Source organism: Molothrus aeneus, chromosome 3, assembly GCF_037042795.1.
Source record: "Molothrus aeneus isolate 106 chromosome 3, BPBGC_Maene_1.0, whole genome shotgun sequence".
NCBI classification, from domain to species: Eukaryota; Metazoa; Chordata; class Aves; order Passeriformes; family Icteridae; genus Molothrus; species Molothrus aeneus.
Window position 1 is genome coordinate 104,155,098 of NC_089648.1, and position 19,325 is coordinate 104,174,422.

At 37.4% G+C, this 19,325-nt stretch overlaps 1 protein-coding gene across 1 annotated transcript in view; it reads right to left on the reverse strand.

Annotated features, from left to right (window-relative positions):
- Positions 1 to 228: 228 nt before the first annotated feature.
- Positions 229 to 19,325, reverse strand: part of SIM1 (SIM bHLH transcription factor 1) — a 50,365-nt gene continuing 31,268 nt past the window's right edge. The window contains exons 9-11 of the mRNA XM_066547530.1: positions 16,108 to 16,273; positions 8,380 to 8,785; positions 229 to 6,814 (exon numbers count right to left, since the gene is read on the reverse strand). Coding sequence (XP_066403627.1) covers positions 6,084 to 6,814; positions 8,380 to 8,785; positions 16,108 to 16,273 — 1,303 coding nt within the window. The 3' untranslated portion in view covers positions 229 to 6,083. The remainder of the gene's footprint in view (positions 6,815 to 8,379; positions 8,786 to 16,107; positions 16,274 to 19,325) is intronic.

Sequence of the window (19,325 nt, forward strand, 5' to 3'; positions counted from 1 at the left end):
TGAGGCATCTTGAATGAGGTAGCAGTACTCTTATCAGTCTCTCTTCATAGTTGATAAACTCCATTCAAAATTCAGGGAGCATTTAGGATTCACAGGAACCAAAATAAATTACTTTACCCTGTCCCCTCCCAATGCTAGGAAATACTCTCATTAATTAAAATAAATTCCTGAAAAAGTATACTACATAGGACAATCTTTAGTTTAAAAATCTAGAAAAACAGACCAAAATTGCATATTGGTAGCTATATTTTAAACAAACAAAAAAAATCTTCACATAATAAATACATCTTATGCACATTAACTTCAAATTTACTTCAGAAAGCTATTTACAATATAAATAATTATAAATGGGAACACTTTGCAAGATATAGTTGACATAACTAAATTATATTTTCTACATTACATTCCAAAGGAAAACTACAGATGTTATGCTACAATGTCACTAGACCCTTTACATTGCAAAGCATGGTATTTGAAACACTGGCAATCTGTGTCTTTTTGTCCTTAAATGTAACCATTGGTTTAAAGCAAACATTAAATTCTTCATCATGTCTCAAGTGCTTTCTTTTTATTAGATTAGTATATTTTATGCATTGAAATATTTACCCTGGGAAAAAGTTGCACTGCCCTAAGCATACTTTTTCTCATAGACTTTATTTCCTTAGAATGTAAAGGTGCCAACATTTTGTATTGTGTGAAAAAGATTTTTCTTGCACTGTGAAACTTCCCAATGTATCTGTAGGTGAAAAGGAAAATAGTAAATGCAGTCCAAATTGTAATAAATAAAAATATTTAAACTGACATTTGGAATCCTAGAACAATAGGAAAGACTGAGAAATTTCTGTGAGAGGGGAGTTAAATAGGGAATGCAACCAGGAAAAAAAAAATCTTTTTTCATCCTATATGTGATCTTTCCTTTCAAATACAGCTTCATAGGTGGAGTCATAAATTAACTCTTTTCAAAAAGGGATATATTCCTAAAACCTTAGAGCCAGATTTATCTACAGAACTCTTGTATACATAAGCTAAATGCCGCAGTGAAGTTTAACCTCACAGCATTTTGGTTTTTTTAATTAATAAATGCCATAAGAAAATGTGAAATTGAATCACACTAGTTCTCTCACTGTTTTGAACAGAGGACTATTTCATTTTTCTGGTCTTCAAAATAACAGCTAAATCCTCAGCTATACCTCTAGAAGACTTTCAAAACACCAAACTGAAGGGTTACAGAAATCTGGGGGGTTTTTTATCTGCTTTTTGTTGTTATTGGTTTGGGGGGGGGGGTTTGCTTCTCAGTGCACACAGCTGAAACATTTAACCATCAATACTAACTTCAAATAAAACAGTTTATGCTCCACACTGTGGAGCTATCTGGTGTTAAGCCAGTATACCTACAGGAAAGCATGTTCATCCACCATTGCTCCTAATAACAAAGCCTGTATTGCCTTAAGGCTCTTAGGTGCTTTAAGTAAACTTGCAACTCAAGGAAAGAGCAGGGCCTGAATCCATTTGCTGCCAGATATTAACTACAGCCACCTTAAAATAGACATAGCCAGGTCTAATCCTGGAACTGTGTGCTGTAATCCCCATTACACACAGGTTTGTAGGCAGAAGGTCTGGAACCAAGGCGTATGCCACAGCTTTGTTCTGTGACTGAAAGGTTTTCTGACCTTTGGAACATCCAGGCTGATTTTCCGGGGTGGCTGTGCCTTTCCCAGAAATAACATGCCACCTTTTATTTTTTCCAACTCACTCAGCATGCTCACATAAATGAACATATGGTGGTTAACATACTTAGGGACATTAATGAATAAATGCTGCATGTGTAAAGACAAAAATGAGATTCAGATAACAGTGATTAAAGGACTTTAAAAGAGCAGAATTTCACTGTGTAACCCACGGCAAAATTGCAGACAGATCAACAAAAGCCATTTTTAAAGCTTAAGAAATACTTTTGGGGCTCTTCAGCTAGGAGAGATGCACTCATTTTTTCAGAACATAAATAACCTCTTTTATAGAAACACAACCATGAAAGTTATTATCTTCCATAGTTCCATACTCACATCTTGAGATTTAAAGAAAACAGAATTACAAAACAACCCTCAGACCTATTATCAGAAGTCAGCTTTCCTCCCCTTGCACATGCTAAGTAGTACCTTACTCCACAAATATTCCCATTTGAATAAATGGGACAAATTGCTGAGTAAGGTTCTTCTTTCAATTTAAGAATTGCTTTGCAAATTTGTCCAGAATCACAAACTCTGTGCTCATGGGGTGAGATTTCATGTAAAGAGTAGGGTTTTTTTTAATTTCATTAAACAAAAGAGATGTACTAAGATTGTAATGCACAAAACCGATAATGTACCATCCACTGACATCAATAAGAAATTGTTTGAAAGAGCTGTGGTTACTCTGTATTTGCAGTAGTTGCAAAATATTCATTTTGTGTTAATAGCAAACCATTATAATATTAGAGAAATGATGCAATACAGCAATTTATATTGTTTCTGTTCCAAAACACAACATATATACCTTATTTAAAATTATAACCTTTAGCTAATGTGATACATTTGAAACTTATTTGCTTCAAATGTCGTGCATTTTTCAATTTTGCAAGATATTTCTTCCCATCTGATTTGGAAAAGGGAGAAAGATAAAAAAAGAGATTATATCCTTGAAGGATACTAAATAAAAATTTGAATTACATAAATATGTAATGGAAAAAATAAGCTTTATACCATATTGAAAAGCACATGTAATATGAGCTGCAGTGATATTATATGCTATAATTAAGATTGCAGACTTGCTTTCATGTAGCATGAAGCATGCAGAGTCTATGTTTGCAAAACTCAGTGCTTTCTGTCAATCAAGAAGAAATTCCTGGCTATCTAAAGAAGCAGGTTAGCAAACAAGCTGACAAAAGACATCCATCTCCAGCATACTGTATTGAAGTCTAAGGACTGCCAGTTGCTGGAATCCCATGAGGAGACAGAGCTTCAGCCTTTGCTTGTAGCACAAGATGGCTACATGTAGAGACATCTCTACTGATTTATTCAATTCATTACAGTGCATTTTTTGCCTTTGTAGTGGACTAGAGCTATTGAAAATATGAATAAATAACTATAGTCTTGAGATCGCTGTAAATAAGGATGGGAGACTTTTATTGCATAGCACACAGGCCTCTTTTCCTAGGTGAAGTCCTGTAGCATCTTATGCTGTGCCTGTTGGTCTTATAAGTCTTCTATTTTTCAAAGGTGCCTGTCAGAATGCAAATGCAGCAGTCACCAAAGTGTGGTTTCCTGGCTACTTGTGGCCATTAGACCACAGCCAGGGAACTGCAGCTGGTCTGCAGAACTCCATTGCCTTCTAACTAAAAGCTTGATAGTAAGAGTGCTTCGTGATCCCAAAAAATTTGAGTGCTGAGAAAACCCCATTCATTCAAACAGTTTAGGAGACTCTTTTGAAATACAAAGCAATATTGACACTTAGGTGTAGTTTTATATGTATTTGTAGGGATAGCGTGATACCATGTACCTCTATTATAATTGGCTTTGCAAATTGTATTTTAATACTGTAAAATGAGACTCCAAGTACAAGTTTATTCATATCATTCATAGGAACAAGTGAAATAAATATGTATCCAGAACTAAATTTATCAAAAATACTTTCTTATTCCTATGCTTTAGGAATATATACAATTGTTGGACTGAAAGAAGTCCATTTTGGTCCATTTCTTCCTCTGAGTTAACAGTTGTCAACGTTTTTCTTCCCCTCAATTATTTGCCTAGTTTTTATCTTAAAACAAACAAACAAATCTCTATCTGCTTCTCTTTTTGACCTTCATTATCCATTTGGCAATGAGTCAAATAAACTTCTTGCCAAATAATTTTGTTCTCATTTTGCCTTTGCTATCATTCAGTGTCCTGTCCCTCATTTCTGCCACTAGTTCAAGTAGTTTTAGACCATTATTTATCTCTCCTCTGTGCCGAGTTTGGTGCACATCAGTGACATTACCCCTTACTCCTTTCCCTTACAAAGATGACAGACCCAGTTTATTTAAAGCTTTTATTAGATCTTTCAGTCTCTTTATCTTTTGCTGAGCTCTGCTCCACCTTTTTTGTTATGAGGTTTAGATAATAAAGACCAGACTGTGTTGTTCTCCCTTGTGTCCAACGTGCATTTCACCAGGAGCGATCACACTGCAGTCAACAAAGGTTGCTTATGGAGTAAGGTACTACTCAATTCAAGATTCACAATCTGCTTTGGAGTGATCAGGACTGTACACAGTATTCCAAGTTCAGAGAGGTAATTTCCTCTGCTTTAAAGTATGTCTCTACTTACGTGGTTTATAATGCTATTATTTAGCTTTTGCTTCTGATTAGTTTTATTTGGAAACAGTATTTTTAACCCACCCATAGCATGCTGGTTTATATTTAGTCCCATTGATGATTCAGTCCCATATGTTGAGCTTCTGAATGTTACAAATCAAGCTAGTCTTAGAGCTAATCTCATTTTAGTAACCACCTCAGGTCCCCTTTCCTCCACATTGGCATAAGAGGGAGCAGTGGTCCCTCCTGTTGCAGTCAACTTTGGGACCATATAAATGCCATACAAAAAAGGACGGGTCTAGCAATTGTGACTACAAATGCCCTATTTTACATTTTTAGCATATGTTTGCATTTATTCTTTTCCAATTAATCAGGCTCTTTGTTCATGAGGTTATTAAAAATTTTAGAAAAGTTCCTCTGCCTCTTTTGATGTCTTGTATAACTTCAGGACAGGCCTTGACAATACCAGCATTCTTAATGCAATTTAATTCCTTGGAACATTGATTTCCCTCTACTTTTTTATGTACATATGGCTGATTTTAATATCCAAAATATTTTCTGATATTCATTAAATTATCTGCTGCAATCAAGAAGAGAATTTATAGTTCTTTATCAAGGTCATGCCTATTACTTCACTGTGTTTCAGATAGAATAGTTATGATACTCTATTACTCTTAATTTACACTAAAACTTTATCAGAAGTTAGACAAACTGCCAAAGAGTTTTTACCTATTCTTGACTCATGTATTTTTACATTTATGCAACTGCATTTGTATTTTACAGCAATATTTCTATGATTCTATTTAGTTCCTTCTGTGTTTTAAATTAATTCTTAATTATTCAGCCACTTTTCCTTATTTTATAATTATTACTAAATGGCATACTTAACTACAGGGTTAAGTGTTTACCTTGGACCACTCCTAATTCCAGTCTATTATCCCTGTTTCTCCAGGTAATTTTCTTCCATTTCACTCCACTAGCCACCATGGGCAACCTTTCAAAAACATGAGAACCATCTCCCATCTCTACAGCAAGACAAGCAAGCCCTTTGTGTTTCTCAAAACTACAGTGAGAATACCCCTTTCTTTTTAATACAGTAGAGGTAAACATTTGACCATACTAATCATAAGGACTCTTTTCAAATCAAGCATATGTAAATAGCTAGGTTTGTGAGTATACAAGGACACAACAATTCGAGGAGTTCTCTCTTCTTTCTCCCTTTTTTGATCTTATATTGGTCAGCCACGGGTGTTTTATACCATACAGCAGCATAACACACTTGGTCTTTGGGGAGTAAACAAATCACCAGAAGTACACATTTTGTTGTGTATTTTGAAGGAACACATCCCAGCTTCCTATGTAAAAAGAGTGCATAGCAGTTCTGTTGCCTGGTACCTATGCAGTTCAGAAGATCTGCCCTTGGCAGTGTTTCCAAACAACACCTCTTACACAACGTGGATAAACAGCTCTGCCACAGGTACTCCCTGCCTGAACCTCTTCTATCTTTCTTAGCATGCATGGCACAAGCTTTCCATTTAGCTCCATTTACTCTAACCCTGCATGCCAGTGCATTTGTTTTTTATCTGAAGTAATGTGTTTTAACTAACTTATCCCCCCAAACCTTAGGTTCTTCTTTCTAGTGCACTGTGGTATGGGAAATGCTGGTAAGGACAAGGGCATGAAAACATAGAATATCTTCCAATTAGATCTCAAAGGTTATTTTTTAAAGCGCAAAAGTTTTTAGAAAAAAAAGTGTCAGCTTCCATTGGTTATTATAACAGATGTTCCCTTGTGTCCTTGTGCTGGATCTTGCTGCATCCTTAAGTGAGAAGTCACATCAAAATGGGATCCATTACAGCCTAGTGAATAGTTTCTAATTGTTTCAGTGTCATACAGATGCTCCAGGGCATATCCAGTTAGTGTGTAAGCATGCTTATCAAAGTACTGCCTGTGGGAGCTGTAATAATTTGGAGAGGCTGCTGGGTGGTCTCCTTGGGTTTGGTGAGGGGACATGTCTGAATGCAGGTAGTCTTTAGCAAGTACCAAACTAGATTTTGATATTCGATCAGAACTGGGGCTGCTTATCCTAGACAGTGTTGTGGGGCTGTTGTCATAGTCATTTTCATGTGGGCTCATGATCTTTCCATCCCGCTGCTGGATGTGTTCACAGGGAGGAGTGTTGGCAACTGTTGGCACGCGGCAGACATCCGCCGCCAGCTGCTGCTGAGGGTAGCTTGCAAAACAGAGAGCGTGCTTCTTCCCTGTGCCATTAATGGAGACCAGTGGGTCAGGAGTGGTTTTCCGCAGCTGTAGCCTGTTTTCTTCTTCTTTAATCATTTGCTGGGTGGCTCTAATGAGAGTTTCAATTTTGCTGGGCTCATGCGGACTGTTCTGATATTGCTCAGTACGGTATCGGTCGCCTGACTCGCTGGCAGAGCCCGGATCGGGTGAGCTAACAACACTGTCCTCATCCCAGTGTCCTCTTCCTAGGAAAGAGAGAAAGGAGACAAGCACTGAGGTTTAAGTGATCTTGAAGAATATGTAATCTGAACCTAATTTCACACGAGAAAATCAAGTCAGAGGTGGGCTGTAACAGCAAAAAAGACCCCTTGCTTTTCAGTGAGAAACTCTAGTTTCCAGTGTCTCCACTTGAAACAAGCAACACAGCTGAAAATATGCAAAGAGATCTAAGCACCTCAACACAGGTTTCTGGTGCCACCTGATATACTCTTGGGTAGCCAAGCACCTGCATAAGCCCTGCAGGTATGGAAGCAACTCGAAAGCAACTCTTTTGGAGTAGCTAGAGGCCAGGCAGGGTATCCTAGGGCATTTCAAAGTGCCATCAATGCCAGTGTTCAGGCCCCTGGCCCCTTAGTACCTGTTTGTATCAACAAGGTCTGAGTGAATTTGGGCCATAGTAAAAATAAAAATCTCAGGGAATTACAAATGTACAACATTCCAGCCCTTCCAGGAGCTAAAACAGAGACAACATTGAGAAATAGCTTGTGGTTATGTTGAGACTTGATGCAGGATACACAACAATAAATAACCACAAGTGGTGAGGGAACTCTTCTTCAAAAGCTCAAGGACCCATAGCTGTTAGACAGAGACAATGTAAAAATGTGATATCATATCCTCATGCATAAATATTTGCTTTTGAAATGGGAAAATATTATGACATTCTTACCTCTCTTTAAAAAATAAGGCCCATATACATATCAGAGAAGGTGTTCAGCTCTTTTGTGGAAAAACTTTTTTTTTATGTTGCATGCATCCTTAAAACCTTGAGTTCTGACTTTAGGGCCTTTACTGTCTTCCAAGACTAAGCCTAAAATTTTAAAACCAAAGACCTTTGAACTTTTCCAAACCCAGTATAAGGCTTTCACTGTGGCTTTTTTATTGGCTTCAGCATCTGAAAATGTGCTAATGCACTGAGTTGCAACCGATCAGAAATAAACAAAATTTCAAGCCTCGTGCTGAAAGGCTGGAGAAATTTAAATTGGCAAAAAATTATCACTGAGGCTAAATGTCTGACACCAAAATCAACTGTCAATTTCAATAGCCAACTTGAAATAAACATCAAATCCTACAGAATCTAGTAATAACCAGTAGGGAAAAAAGTCACAGAGAACAATTTTTCCAACAGCCTTCAAGATTTTTTAATATCTAGCTTGGATTTACCTATAATTTTTTGCTAAATATATTCCATCTCAATTGTCTTGATCCTAAGTCTAATAAAAACCACTTTTCTATCAAGTGGATTATTTTGTTTATATTTTTAAGATCACGCTTAAAATCTCCTCAATAACATTTTTCCACCTTAATTGCACAATGAAAATACAGAAAAATTATATTTTTCTTCATATAAACCAGACTATAAAATTCTGCTCAGCTTGAATTTTAAGTATCATCTCCACAGATGTGATCTCTGAGACAAGAACATACACTGAAAGCATCTCATTTTCCATCTCCCACATAAACAGCTGTGTTTCTCTGTCGTACTGCTTTAGCTGAGATGGTGTCGCTTCTGCAAATCCTTGTTATGTCTTACCATGAATCCTGTGCACTGACGTTATGTGGGGCATACTGTTCTCATACGCTTCTCTGCTCTCAGGGGACGACTTAGTCAGAGGCAAGGCTGAGCGAGAGCCCCACCAGCTCTCCCTTCCCGGCTGCGGCGTGCCAAGGAAATACCGGCCAGCTTCGCATCTGCCTCCCTCACAGGCCTGGGTGTGGAAATGCCTGTCATCAGCCAGCCTGGAGTGGTCCAGTGCAAAACCGTAGCAGAGCGCGCTGCGGTCTGAGTATTGTCTGTAGGCACAGGAGACGTCGTGGTGCTGGGAGCTCGCTCTGGCCGCGGGCTCCAGGAGCTGCGGAGAGGCCGTGTCGCTCAGGGGGCTCCCACCCCACTGGCTCTCGTGGTCAGACTCAGATCTCTCCGTGTGAAATCCGGAATACTGCAAAACAGGAGAAGCAGCATGGGAATTACCACACCTGGGTGAAATCTGCACGTAACTGCACTGGGAAGGCAGAGTGTGTATGTGACAGTGTGTTTTTTGTGAGCGTGTCTGCACCTTCTGATTGGGCTCCTGGTCCTTTCCTGTACAACACTCTGTAATGAGCTTGCAGATGACAGGACAGACCTCATGAAAATCTAAAACATCCCATGTCGGCCCTTAACAGCCATCTCCTTTATGATGTGTAATATTAGGCTCAGAAACATCAATGTTGCAACTCAATATATTTTTAGTATGTCCAGGTTTTTCTTGTTGCTTTGAAAGCTGTGCTTATGCTCAGCCAAGGTGCTCCAATGCACTTCAGCAAAACACTTCCAAAAGGGACTGAAATAACACTGCTCCTGGAGCATTCTCACATGTCAAATTGAAACCGAATGTATTTGAAGGATTTTTTCTAAGGGTTCACTCTCTTTTTCTCATATTTTGTTTGTTGATATTTTTTTCTGACTTGGAGTTGTATCTTTGAACTTATTTCCTTTTATTAGGAAGGAAAAGTTGGCACCACCAACAATTTTGAAAGCTCTAAAGTGATGGCAGATAGGTAGGAAGCTAAAAATCCCAGCTCTATTGCAGTATGGGAACAAGGGAAATCCAGAAACTATTTGCCAGTAAAGGTAAGTGCTAACCAGGGCAGGCAGAGTGAGCACTGTTCACCCTCACTAAAGCAGGGCCCTCCTAACACAAAAAAGCAACCAGTAGGCTGGAAAATTAGTCAGGACAGGAACATGAGAATTTGTTTAGAGAGAAGTAAGGGTTAAGTTAAATGTCACAGATTTCTAGATATTCGTATTCATATGCTTCCAACTTTTAGATACCTTTTGGGAAAGGAAAAGAATGCTTATTAAACCCCCTAGGATTTAGCTATCTCATTTTTAAATCTTTTTATTTATTGGAACTGTCAAACTTCACGGAACATTTTTAAATCAATTTCACCCATGATTATGGGCTGGGATGAGACCAAAGCTGTACATGCTCACCTCTTCAGCACTGCACACTCATGTCACAAATCAATGTATTACAACATGAAACCTTGGAATTCTCCCATTCCATCACTCACCTTCCATATGCCCACTCTGCCTTTTCTTTTAATAGGCCTAACATAAGGTTACCTTCCTTTTCATTAGATTAAGTTGCTATGAAACTCCTCATTATCAGCCAGGATCAAGGTTTTATGCACTTACCAATCGAAAGTACTTACCAGATGTTTGACTTAGAGAAACCTAAACCATGTGTGCAACATCAGTGGAGTTTTTTGGCATTTAATTGGGCATTGCCTCAGTATTCCAGTTTATATTTGTGAATACTGTTTAGGTTGTGAACATGATAGATTATTTAAAGGAAACAAAGAAAGAGCCATGGCTTTGAAGAAGTCAATTATATTTTGTTATTAGTTGTCAGAAGAATACCCATAGGCAACAAGCCTACCAGTAGACATGGAGGAGGTCAGAAAGTTAGTGCCACCATACTCATCACAAAGGTTTAGAGATGAAAGGAAAAACATGAATTTTCATGAAGGTTAGATAGTTACAGAGCCACAAAAGACCTCTTTTAAATGCCAGTAACTCAACATACACTAACTAGGAACTTTGTTCAGTCACCACAATGTTATTTTCATCAAATGGAGCATCTGTCTCTTCTATTATCCTTTCAGACCTAACATTTACAAACTGCTTAATCACAAAGACACCTTCACAAATAACAGCTGAATTATTGTAAGCTTTTTTACAAAAAGGTATTGTAAGCTTTTTTACAAAACAAAAATTACTGTAAGCTTGTTTACAAAAAATGTGATAAAATTAAGTTTCCAATTAAAAAAATTAGAAATTATTAACAAGATTAATAGTTATTAAATTTTATTTAGGAACAAAAATCAAAAAAATAGGAAAATACATTTTAATCTGCTTTTAATTTCAGAACTGTTTTTAATGCTCTGTTTGAATTTGACTTGTATAAACCAGATTTTTTTAATTTTAAAAGTTAAGCAGAAATATTTTACAGCATAAGCCTAAATGCAAATAGAGAAAAGTCAAGAGTTCATTTATTTTCTTATTAAAAATAAAACTCCTAGTATGCATTTCTTTCATGAGAAGGACAAGGAAAATTAATTTCCAATAATATTATAATGAAAATTCTTTTTTGGACTATTTATGATGATAATAAATGCCAGAGAATCTTTCAAATGGAAAACTCCTAATTTCCTGCCCTATCTCTACTAGATATTCTTCTATTAGTTCTCTTTTTCTAAGGACACTTCAGTGTCCAACATAACTTCTCTTGAAGAGAATTTCTTCATTTAACTGAAAAGTTGTGCAATTTCTGCTTTTATCTTGAACTTAATCACAAAAGGCCTTTGTGCACTTTTCTTAAAGAAAGGGAAATTATCTCATAGGTTTTATATCTAGTATCTCAGAAATGCACTGTGTGATGTCATATAACCATATATCAAGACCAATACTTGACTCATCCTCTTCCTACTTGATGTGAACGAAGATTATTTGAGATCTGACCCGTGGCAGGTGATAGGCCATGGACAGAATTAAATTAACACAGTCAATTGCTTGAGGTCCATATTTTCTGCCAAGGTTTGATAGGAGAATTTACTCCTAAGGTGCAACATAAGCAGACACAGGGCAAAAATATGTCCAATTTCCTTTAAAGCCAGCCACATCTCTCTTTGGCATCCTCAGGCTGCCTCCACTGCTGCAGTCCAACCACTGCCTCTTCTGGGAATCTGATGTTGACAGGTGGAGACTTCAAATATGGGCATGTGTGACATGTTGATGGGGGAGAACTAAAGGGTGATCAGAGATATTGCTTTACTGAAATGGGAGTGGAAACACTATCTCTCAAGTCAGAATTAGGCTCCCATATGTCAAGTGATGAAAGACCCATAAAAAATTGAATACGATTTAATGAAAATTATGGTAAATTAAAATCAGTTGGGTTTTTTTTCAATCTCAGTCATGTCTCAGCAGAAACACTTTATTTTCTGCTAATTTCTGCTCTCTGACTACTATCAGGAGTCAGAAGGCAAAACTAATTTATTACTTTTGGTTTTTTGACAAAATTTAATCAGTAGGTAGTGATAAAGAACTTCAAACTGGCAACATCTGAATTCCCTTCAGGTGATTTCTGAATTGTCATCAGGCATAAAAAAATAACAAAACATAAATTAAATGGTCCTCCAGCTGGTCCCTGGAACCTGAATTGTCACCTCTGAAAATTAGAAATGTATTCCAGAGTGGTAATCCAGTGTACAATCAAAGTGAGAGCACACCAGCAGGATTAGCACTGACAAAGAAAAGGTCTGCAGGCCATCATTGATGCATTTTCATTCAAGGAAAAACTTCAGGAGGGCTAAAGAGATAAGGAAATAGGAAGATAGAAATTCCATGTCTAAGGAATCTTACTTTATGAGAGTCCATGGAAGTGTATTAGGCCAGTAGACAATTTAATATTTCTCGTGTGATTTTCTTTTGCCTGCCCTTCTATTCCTACAGGTGTCGCACCAGCCTGAGGACTTGTCCTGTCATACCTAGCAACATCAGCCTGCTCTACACGCCACCCCAGATGTTTAAGCAACAGATATTATAGATATACAATTTTCTGGCATCCTACTCAGGCTTTTATCATTATAAACATTAAATATATGGTGAAACCCTCACAGAGCCCTCTTTTCCATGAAAAACTTTCACTACATCAGCATTAACAGCTTTTCTCTTGATTTGTGTCTAAACCATGTGGAAAAAAACATCACAGATGCAGGCTGCATTGTACTAAGAACATATGCATGATTTAAATCACTTTTATCTTACATTTTACTAATGTAATCCTGAAATGAAAAATATGCTCTTTTCGCATTCACTATTATAGGCACAACAGATGGTGAAAGGCTTAGATTAAAGTAATACAGCATGTCCATTAAAATAACCCCCACTGCTGGTGACTCTTCACCAGACAAGGAGTTATGTTTACTATAAAAAGAGGGGTTTGCTTTGCTTTTGAACACACTAAAAGTTGCCAAAGCTTTAGCCTACAGGAAGAAATGAAAACAAAGCAAAAGCCAGGCCGGCTAGAATTCTGCCTGATTCTGTTATCTTTACTCCATTTGGTGATATGCCCAAATAGTGATGGATTGCAGAATTAATCCAAATTATCCATCTAAAGGAGACATAAAATTAATATATCTCTGAAATCTGATGCATTAACATATACACCTATGTACCTACCTATTAATATATACCTATACCTCCATCCAACAGCTCTTGGGTACATCCTCACTTGTATATGTGTTTTCATTTTATATATATATAAAATCTTTATCCAAGAACTAAGATGAGATATGAAGCAATAAACATTTATCCAGGTCTCACCATGAAACATTTCCAGAGCAGGCAGACAACAAGCAAGTTAAACATTTTTTTATACAATCATCATTAATGGGACATTAAACTCCAAAGCAGTTCAGATGATCATAATTAAAATGTTTTTCCAGTCTTGCTGCTATTGCCTGTGTATGGAATTAATGAGGTCCTGGGCTAGTTTTTGGGAGCACAAAGGTGCAGGGCTAGATTTTGGGAGGCCTTCACAATGATGATAATGATCATGACGATGTTGTGGGGAAAGACTACAGGCATCTTTTCATCAACTCATTATTTCCTTTTTCTGCAAATATGCATCAAATCTTCATCTGCCTGTTAGGCTTTTTTTCCATCTCTTTCAGCTCTGCACGTCTCTGGTGGGACAGGACTAGAAAAGCACTCTTCAGACTCTCTGAGAAAATTCTGCAGCTGGGCCATGAATTTTGGGGTGCTCTCCTCTCTGCTTGCCTCTCCCCTGCCTGAGGCTGGTTTCACAGAACCCACTAGCCCAGTGTACAAACAGCACACCGTGTTAATCAGATGCTGACCAATGCCTCCAGTTCAATGAACTCGGTTTCACTCAAGAGTCTGCAAGACCCACATTATGCTAGGTTTGCTTTTGCATAAAAATTGAGGGAAAAACATCAACACTGTCTTAGATGACTGAAACACCCGACTTTTTGCCCTAGTGGTAAAGATTCAGCTGAAATCAATTAGTATAATTTTCACACTGTTCACATCTCATGTACCTATCTTAGGGACACACAGCTGGCAAGGTGAAGGATTCTCAGTCAGCACCCAATAAAGCATATGATTTCTTTTTCTCTTCAAGAGAGAAGCAAAGTAAATGGTAAGGGAGCAAGAGAAAATGAAAGGGAAAAAAAATGGAAAGAAATTATGTAGATTTAAAATCCTGTAGGTGTCCTTGACTTTAAGAAGTACTTTGCCCACTGCCATTATTTTACTAATAAACTTCCTGCTTCCTTTCCTCACCACAGCTCAGGCTCCTGTGTAAGCCAAAACCCGTGACCTCGCTCTTCAGCTGTGACTTTTAAGTCACACACTAATTCTCCTCTACTGCCTGGCAAATTACATGGGCAGGAGACTGAGGGACACAGGCTGTACCACCTGCTGCATGTTCTTCACAGCAGCTTCTCTTAGTCTTTCAACAGTTTATTCAGTGGTGGAGAAGGATGACAGAGAGGCAAAGCCAAGCTGCCAGCATTACTTGTGGTGATGGGCTGCAATGAATGGCATGACCATTTTTCAAGATACTGGCAACTAACATGGCTGCTTCTTTTTGAATGATGAAATATGTGACTTTAATATCAGGCAGCTGGTAATGAGGATGCAAAATGAAAGTGGAGACTAAGCACCCTGGACTTCCATACAACAATCCCTGATAAACCACAATGCTGCACTGCTCAGTCAGTATTTTTCTCTAGTGACAAAAAGAATAAGGAGGTCATACTTTTAGAAATCAGATAGAGGTGGAAGGATAACAAGCCTTCAGCTGGGATTGTCCTGCTAGCAAATGAATACTTTGGAAAGGACTGCATAAGGAAAGATGAAATGTAATTACAATATATCAAAGATAGTCATAAAAATTGAATTTAGAATTATTTGTATGTATCTTCCCCAGTTCTTTTAAATTGATTACAATTCTTACAATGATGTAGTGCATTCAGGAAAAAGGCTTTTTTTAACAACCCACAGAGACAAGCATGAACAAGTGAGCTATAATAACCTCTGACAAATGTTAGATTCTTAAAATTAGGAATTCATATTTAGGTGCTCAGTTAAATATTTCCTGTGCCAAAAGCAGATGTAAATTAACTGAAATTCTTATCCTTGGTACTTTTGAGAGGAAAAAGAAAGAAAACAAGGAAGTGATGTAGATATTTGGGATCACATTGGACCTCTCTTAGAGGTCCATTCAGAAAACATTGCACCTGCAAAGAAACTGTAGTTATTAAGGTCATTATCAGTGAAATATTGAGGCTCTTTAAATATTCTACTAAATATTGGGCTCTTTAAAAATACATAGCTCTTCAATCTTACATCTTGAATGCATACATTTATACCCAGTTTGTTTATATCCATTTATATCCTCTTATGTAGAGGCACAAGAGCAGTAGGACTTGTATCATTAGTAAAGATCAGAATTATTTAAACAAACATGTTTTTTGAGCTAAAAGTTTGATAGTGTAAGGATAAAAGTGCTGTGACATTGCCGGCAGAAATCAGTTGCATAAATGTATTGGGGAAATTTCAGTTCAAAGACCCAATTGAGTCTGGTCCATTCTCCAAGCTGGGACATGTTCCTTACAACTTAGACTTGAAAATAAAATCTGGGAAATTAAAATCTACTGATGCCAATGACCACCTCCTACTGCTTTCTTCCTTTCAAAGCTTTGCACACAGAAAAGTACACATTTTCTTGTTCCAATTCAGTTGGCTGACTGCTTTCCCTCATCAAAACTCATTCCTCTTGACTACAATTTCAGTATTAACTGCTATCTAATATCTGGCAGCTTTCTAGATTTCTTGGAATTAGTAAAGACTAAGTAAGAAAAAGCAAGATTTCTCAAATGGCAAAACTCACAGTCTTCTCAAACCAAGTATTTCAAAACCAACACTTTCACTTGTCCTTCTGTCCGCTTCTCATTAACTCTGAGCCCTGTGCTGCTATTGTTGTTGATTGCACGCTGAAACATAAATGTTTCCAGCTTTTTAGAAGCAGTTTAAAGAAACATATTCCTGTCTCAAGCTCATATAACCTGCTGTCCTTTATTCCCTTTGAGTAACGTGTTCTTTGGCCCATTCTAGTTATTTGGGTAAAGTAGCAGCCAAAATCAAGATATTAAAAAATATTTAACTTAGTTTTTCAAAGACAGCTACCTGTGGGTATGGTGATGTCCTTGATTTTGACTTTGTGCTCGAGAGGCGAGATTTGCTTCCCTTTCTATTATCCGTAATGGTCGGAGCTGAATTTGCGTATGAGAACGCCGGCTTGGTAGCAGTGACCTGATCCAGGGAGAGCTGTAGTCCTTTATATTCAGTGTCCCTATATGAAAGGCAAAAGTGAAAAACAAACTCACTTCATGTCTTAATGGGAAACATTCCTTTCTTCTTAGTGGGGGGTGGAAACAAAATATATTTTTAAGAAAAAAGAATAAAAACCATCCAGGGCACGCCAGTATATCCCCCTAATACATTTATGGAGTATAGCTTACTAAGAAATAGCACTATTTTTGTACTGAAAATATGATTGCTTTTTGCATCCAGCTGTTATCATCCTGATCTGCTTTCTTCAGTAATAAAAAGCAATGGGATGGATATTTCTGAGATTTGTATTACAGTTCTACATTGGTCACATAGCTAAGCAGTAAATAGGATACATTTTCCTCACAACTCTTTTAACCGTATACGACTACAAACTTTCCATGTGTGTATTATGTGTGTGTTTGTGTTACATTTGTGTATGTGGGGTGCACATAACAGCCTAGACAGATGACTAAATAAACTGAACAAAATATTTTTTAATGGAAAACACTTGATCTCTAAGGTTGTATTTTTCATTGCTTAAGAAGTTTCAGGCAATTGTATAAATTTTTGTTTTGTTTTTTTTTTCTTCTATGGGTCTTATGAGTGTTTATTCATCCATTTTTAGTTTCTTGTACCAGTTTACCAGTCAGAGAAAACAGCTAAATAAATATAAATCTTGTGATTTAAATTGCCTGTCCCTCACCCACAAAATAATAGAGATTTTCTGTGGGGAGCTATATATAATGTCAGTTTTTGAAGTTTGGCATTAGTTTCTTCAAACTAATGAATACATAAAAGTAAGGAAAACTGGCATTGTTCACAATGTCTTACTAAGCATAATGAGGGCATATGCATTGGACTGCACTCCTCTGCACACATCTGCATGTCTGCTGATACCCGGGGGAGTAACAAATGAGCTCTCCAGCTTTCATGTAGTCATACGGAACCTATTCTGACAATGATTTATTAAAAGAGAGCAAAGCAAGAGCTTCTTCCTGACCTACCTGGATGAAAAGAGGAAGAGTTTGTTTTTTTTTTTCCTTTGTATTATCAGTAGAGAAATAAGGGAAGAACAGTGTTACTCTTAAGCAGTCAAGCAGGCAACATATTCATTCACACCTTATCCCATACTCCACCTAAACCTAAAGATTAACACTTAATGAATTACAGTTAAAATAAATTGTTTACCTAGCTTTAGCAACAATATCTTGGTCTATAATCACATAAATATTGATGTACAAGCCATAAGAGTCTAACTTTTTTAGAAAGAAACTGCATCACAGCCTGAGCATATTACAGCTTAGTACACTGAAATGATTTCAGATGAAAGTCAGGGGTAGAAGAATAAACTTGCTAAGTCACTGAAAAAAGTGAAATAAGATGAACCATTGAGCAGCCACAGATAAACCTGCATAACCAACAGATTAATTCATCACAGTCCTACAATTATTTTTTTTCTTCTGATAAAAGAAGAAGTTTAGGTTTTTTGGCAATGCAGACAATGCATATATGTCTGTGTGTATAGAACACATGAAAGTAAATCCCTAACATTACAACTGCACTGACTATGCTGTTTCTAGTCCACAGCAGACAGAGATTTGTCAAGTATAAATAGTGCTTTGTAATGCAAAATTAGTTCTTAAGGTAAGTTCTTGAGGTAGTTCTAGTGAGGTAGTTCTTGAGGTAATTTCTTCAAATTTTGGCTTTAATAGAGATAGGTCTCCGCAAGAATACCTGTATTTCAAATGCCCTGTCTGCAGTGAAAGCATCTGAGTATGGGGATTTGCTTTGGTCTCTTTGGAAGGTATGGTTCATCCACATATTTTGAAAGCATTAATATTTCCCATGGTTACCCTCAAAATTGTCGTCCAGACACCTTGACTTGACATGCAAAGCATCTGTCTCTATGACTGATTCCTAGGATATTATCTCCAGGCTATATGAAACACAAAAGATGTCAAGCAGTCTTAATATCTGCTACAATGCCTGAGATTCTATTAATAGCCCTGAAAAAACTATTAGTCTCATCCTAATATACACACTCCCCCTGACTAATTATAAGAAGAGGAAGGGCCCTGTGTTCTCAGTGTCAGATGCAGAAAATATTACCACCAGAAACTAAAATTAATCAAAACTAGGTAGGTACATTTTCAGAGCCTTAGGGGCATGAGGGGGTTGTATTTTGGTTTTGAGCCTACCAACCGTTCTACCTCTGGTTTTGCTAGAGAACCCACAGCTCTGTGCTCCTGCCATTAACTCCCCATCTCTGTTTTTTTCCACCCTGGAACCATCTGCTGCTGTCTTGTATCAGTGAAAAAGTTTTAAAACACTGGGAGAAATGCTACCCTGGTATTCAGACCACACTGTGATTCCAACACTGCTTGTCTGCTGTTATATGTGTAAGGGCCAAGCATTCAAGAATATAGAGACTACTCTCTACAATGTTTTTAGGTTGTGGAAATCGAAAAAACCCCCAACAAAACAGTCAAGCCAGACTTACCAAAACATTGCATGCCATTCTGTGTTACTTTTCTACATCCTTGGTATTGTTATGGTGAGGGCTCACCCTCCCAGAACACCATGCCTTAGAATAAACAACACAAGCTTGTATTTGCAGCCAGTTGCTTAGACAGTAACTTCATCCAAAAAACGATAATAAAAAACTACCTGAAGTTCTTGCTGCCAGATGCAAAGTTTTCCCTTAGAAAAAGAAGACTCCTGTGCTCTCTTTGCAGATGAAATACTGGACTTTTTTCATCACTGAGTCATGATTCAATACCATCTCAACCCTGTCCTAGAGGAGCTACCCTTCAGAACAACCAAGAGAGATACCAGAACACCATCAGCAGCTGCACAAGATAAGTACCAGAAGTTAAAAAAGAAAGAAAACATGGAGGAAGGGTCCAATGGCCTCAATATCAGATGCAAAAGATGTTCCACTAAGAAATGAAAACATTTTTGAGTATATCCATATGCATTGTGAGACAAAAGACTAGAGAAAGCAGGATTCCTAGTGATATACAAACTACAGATGGAAATTCCGACAGCTTCCTAGAGGAATTTAGAAAACT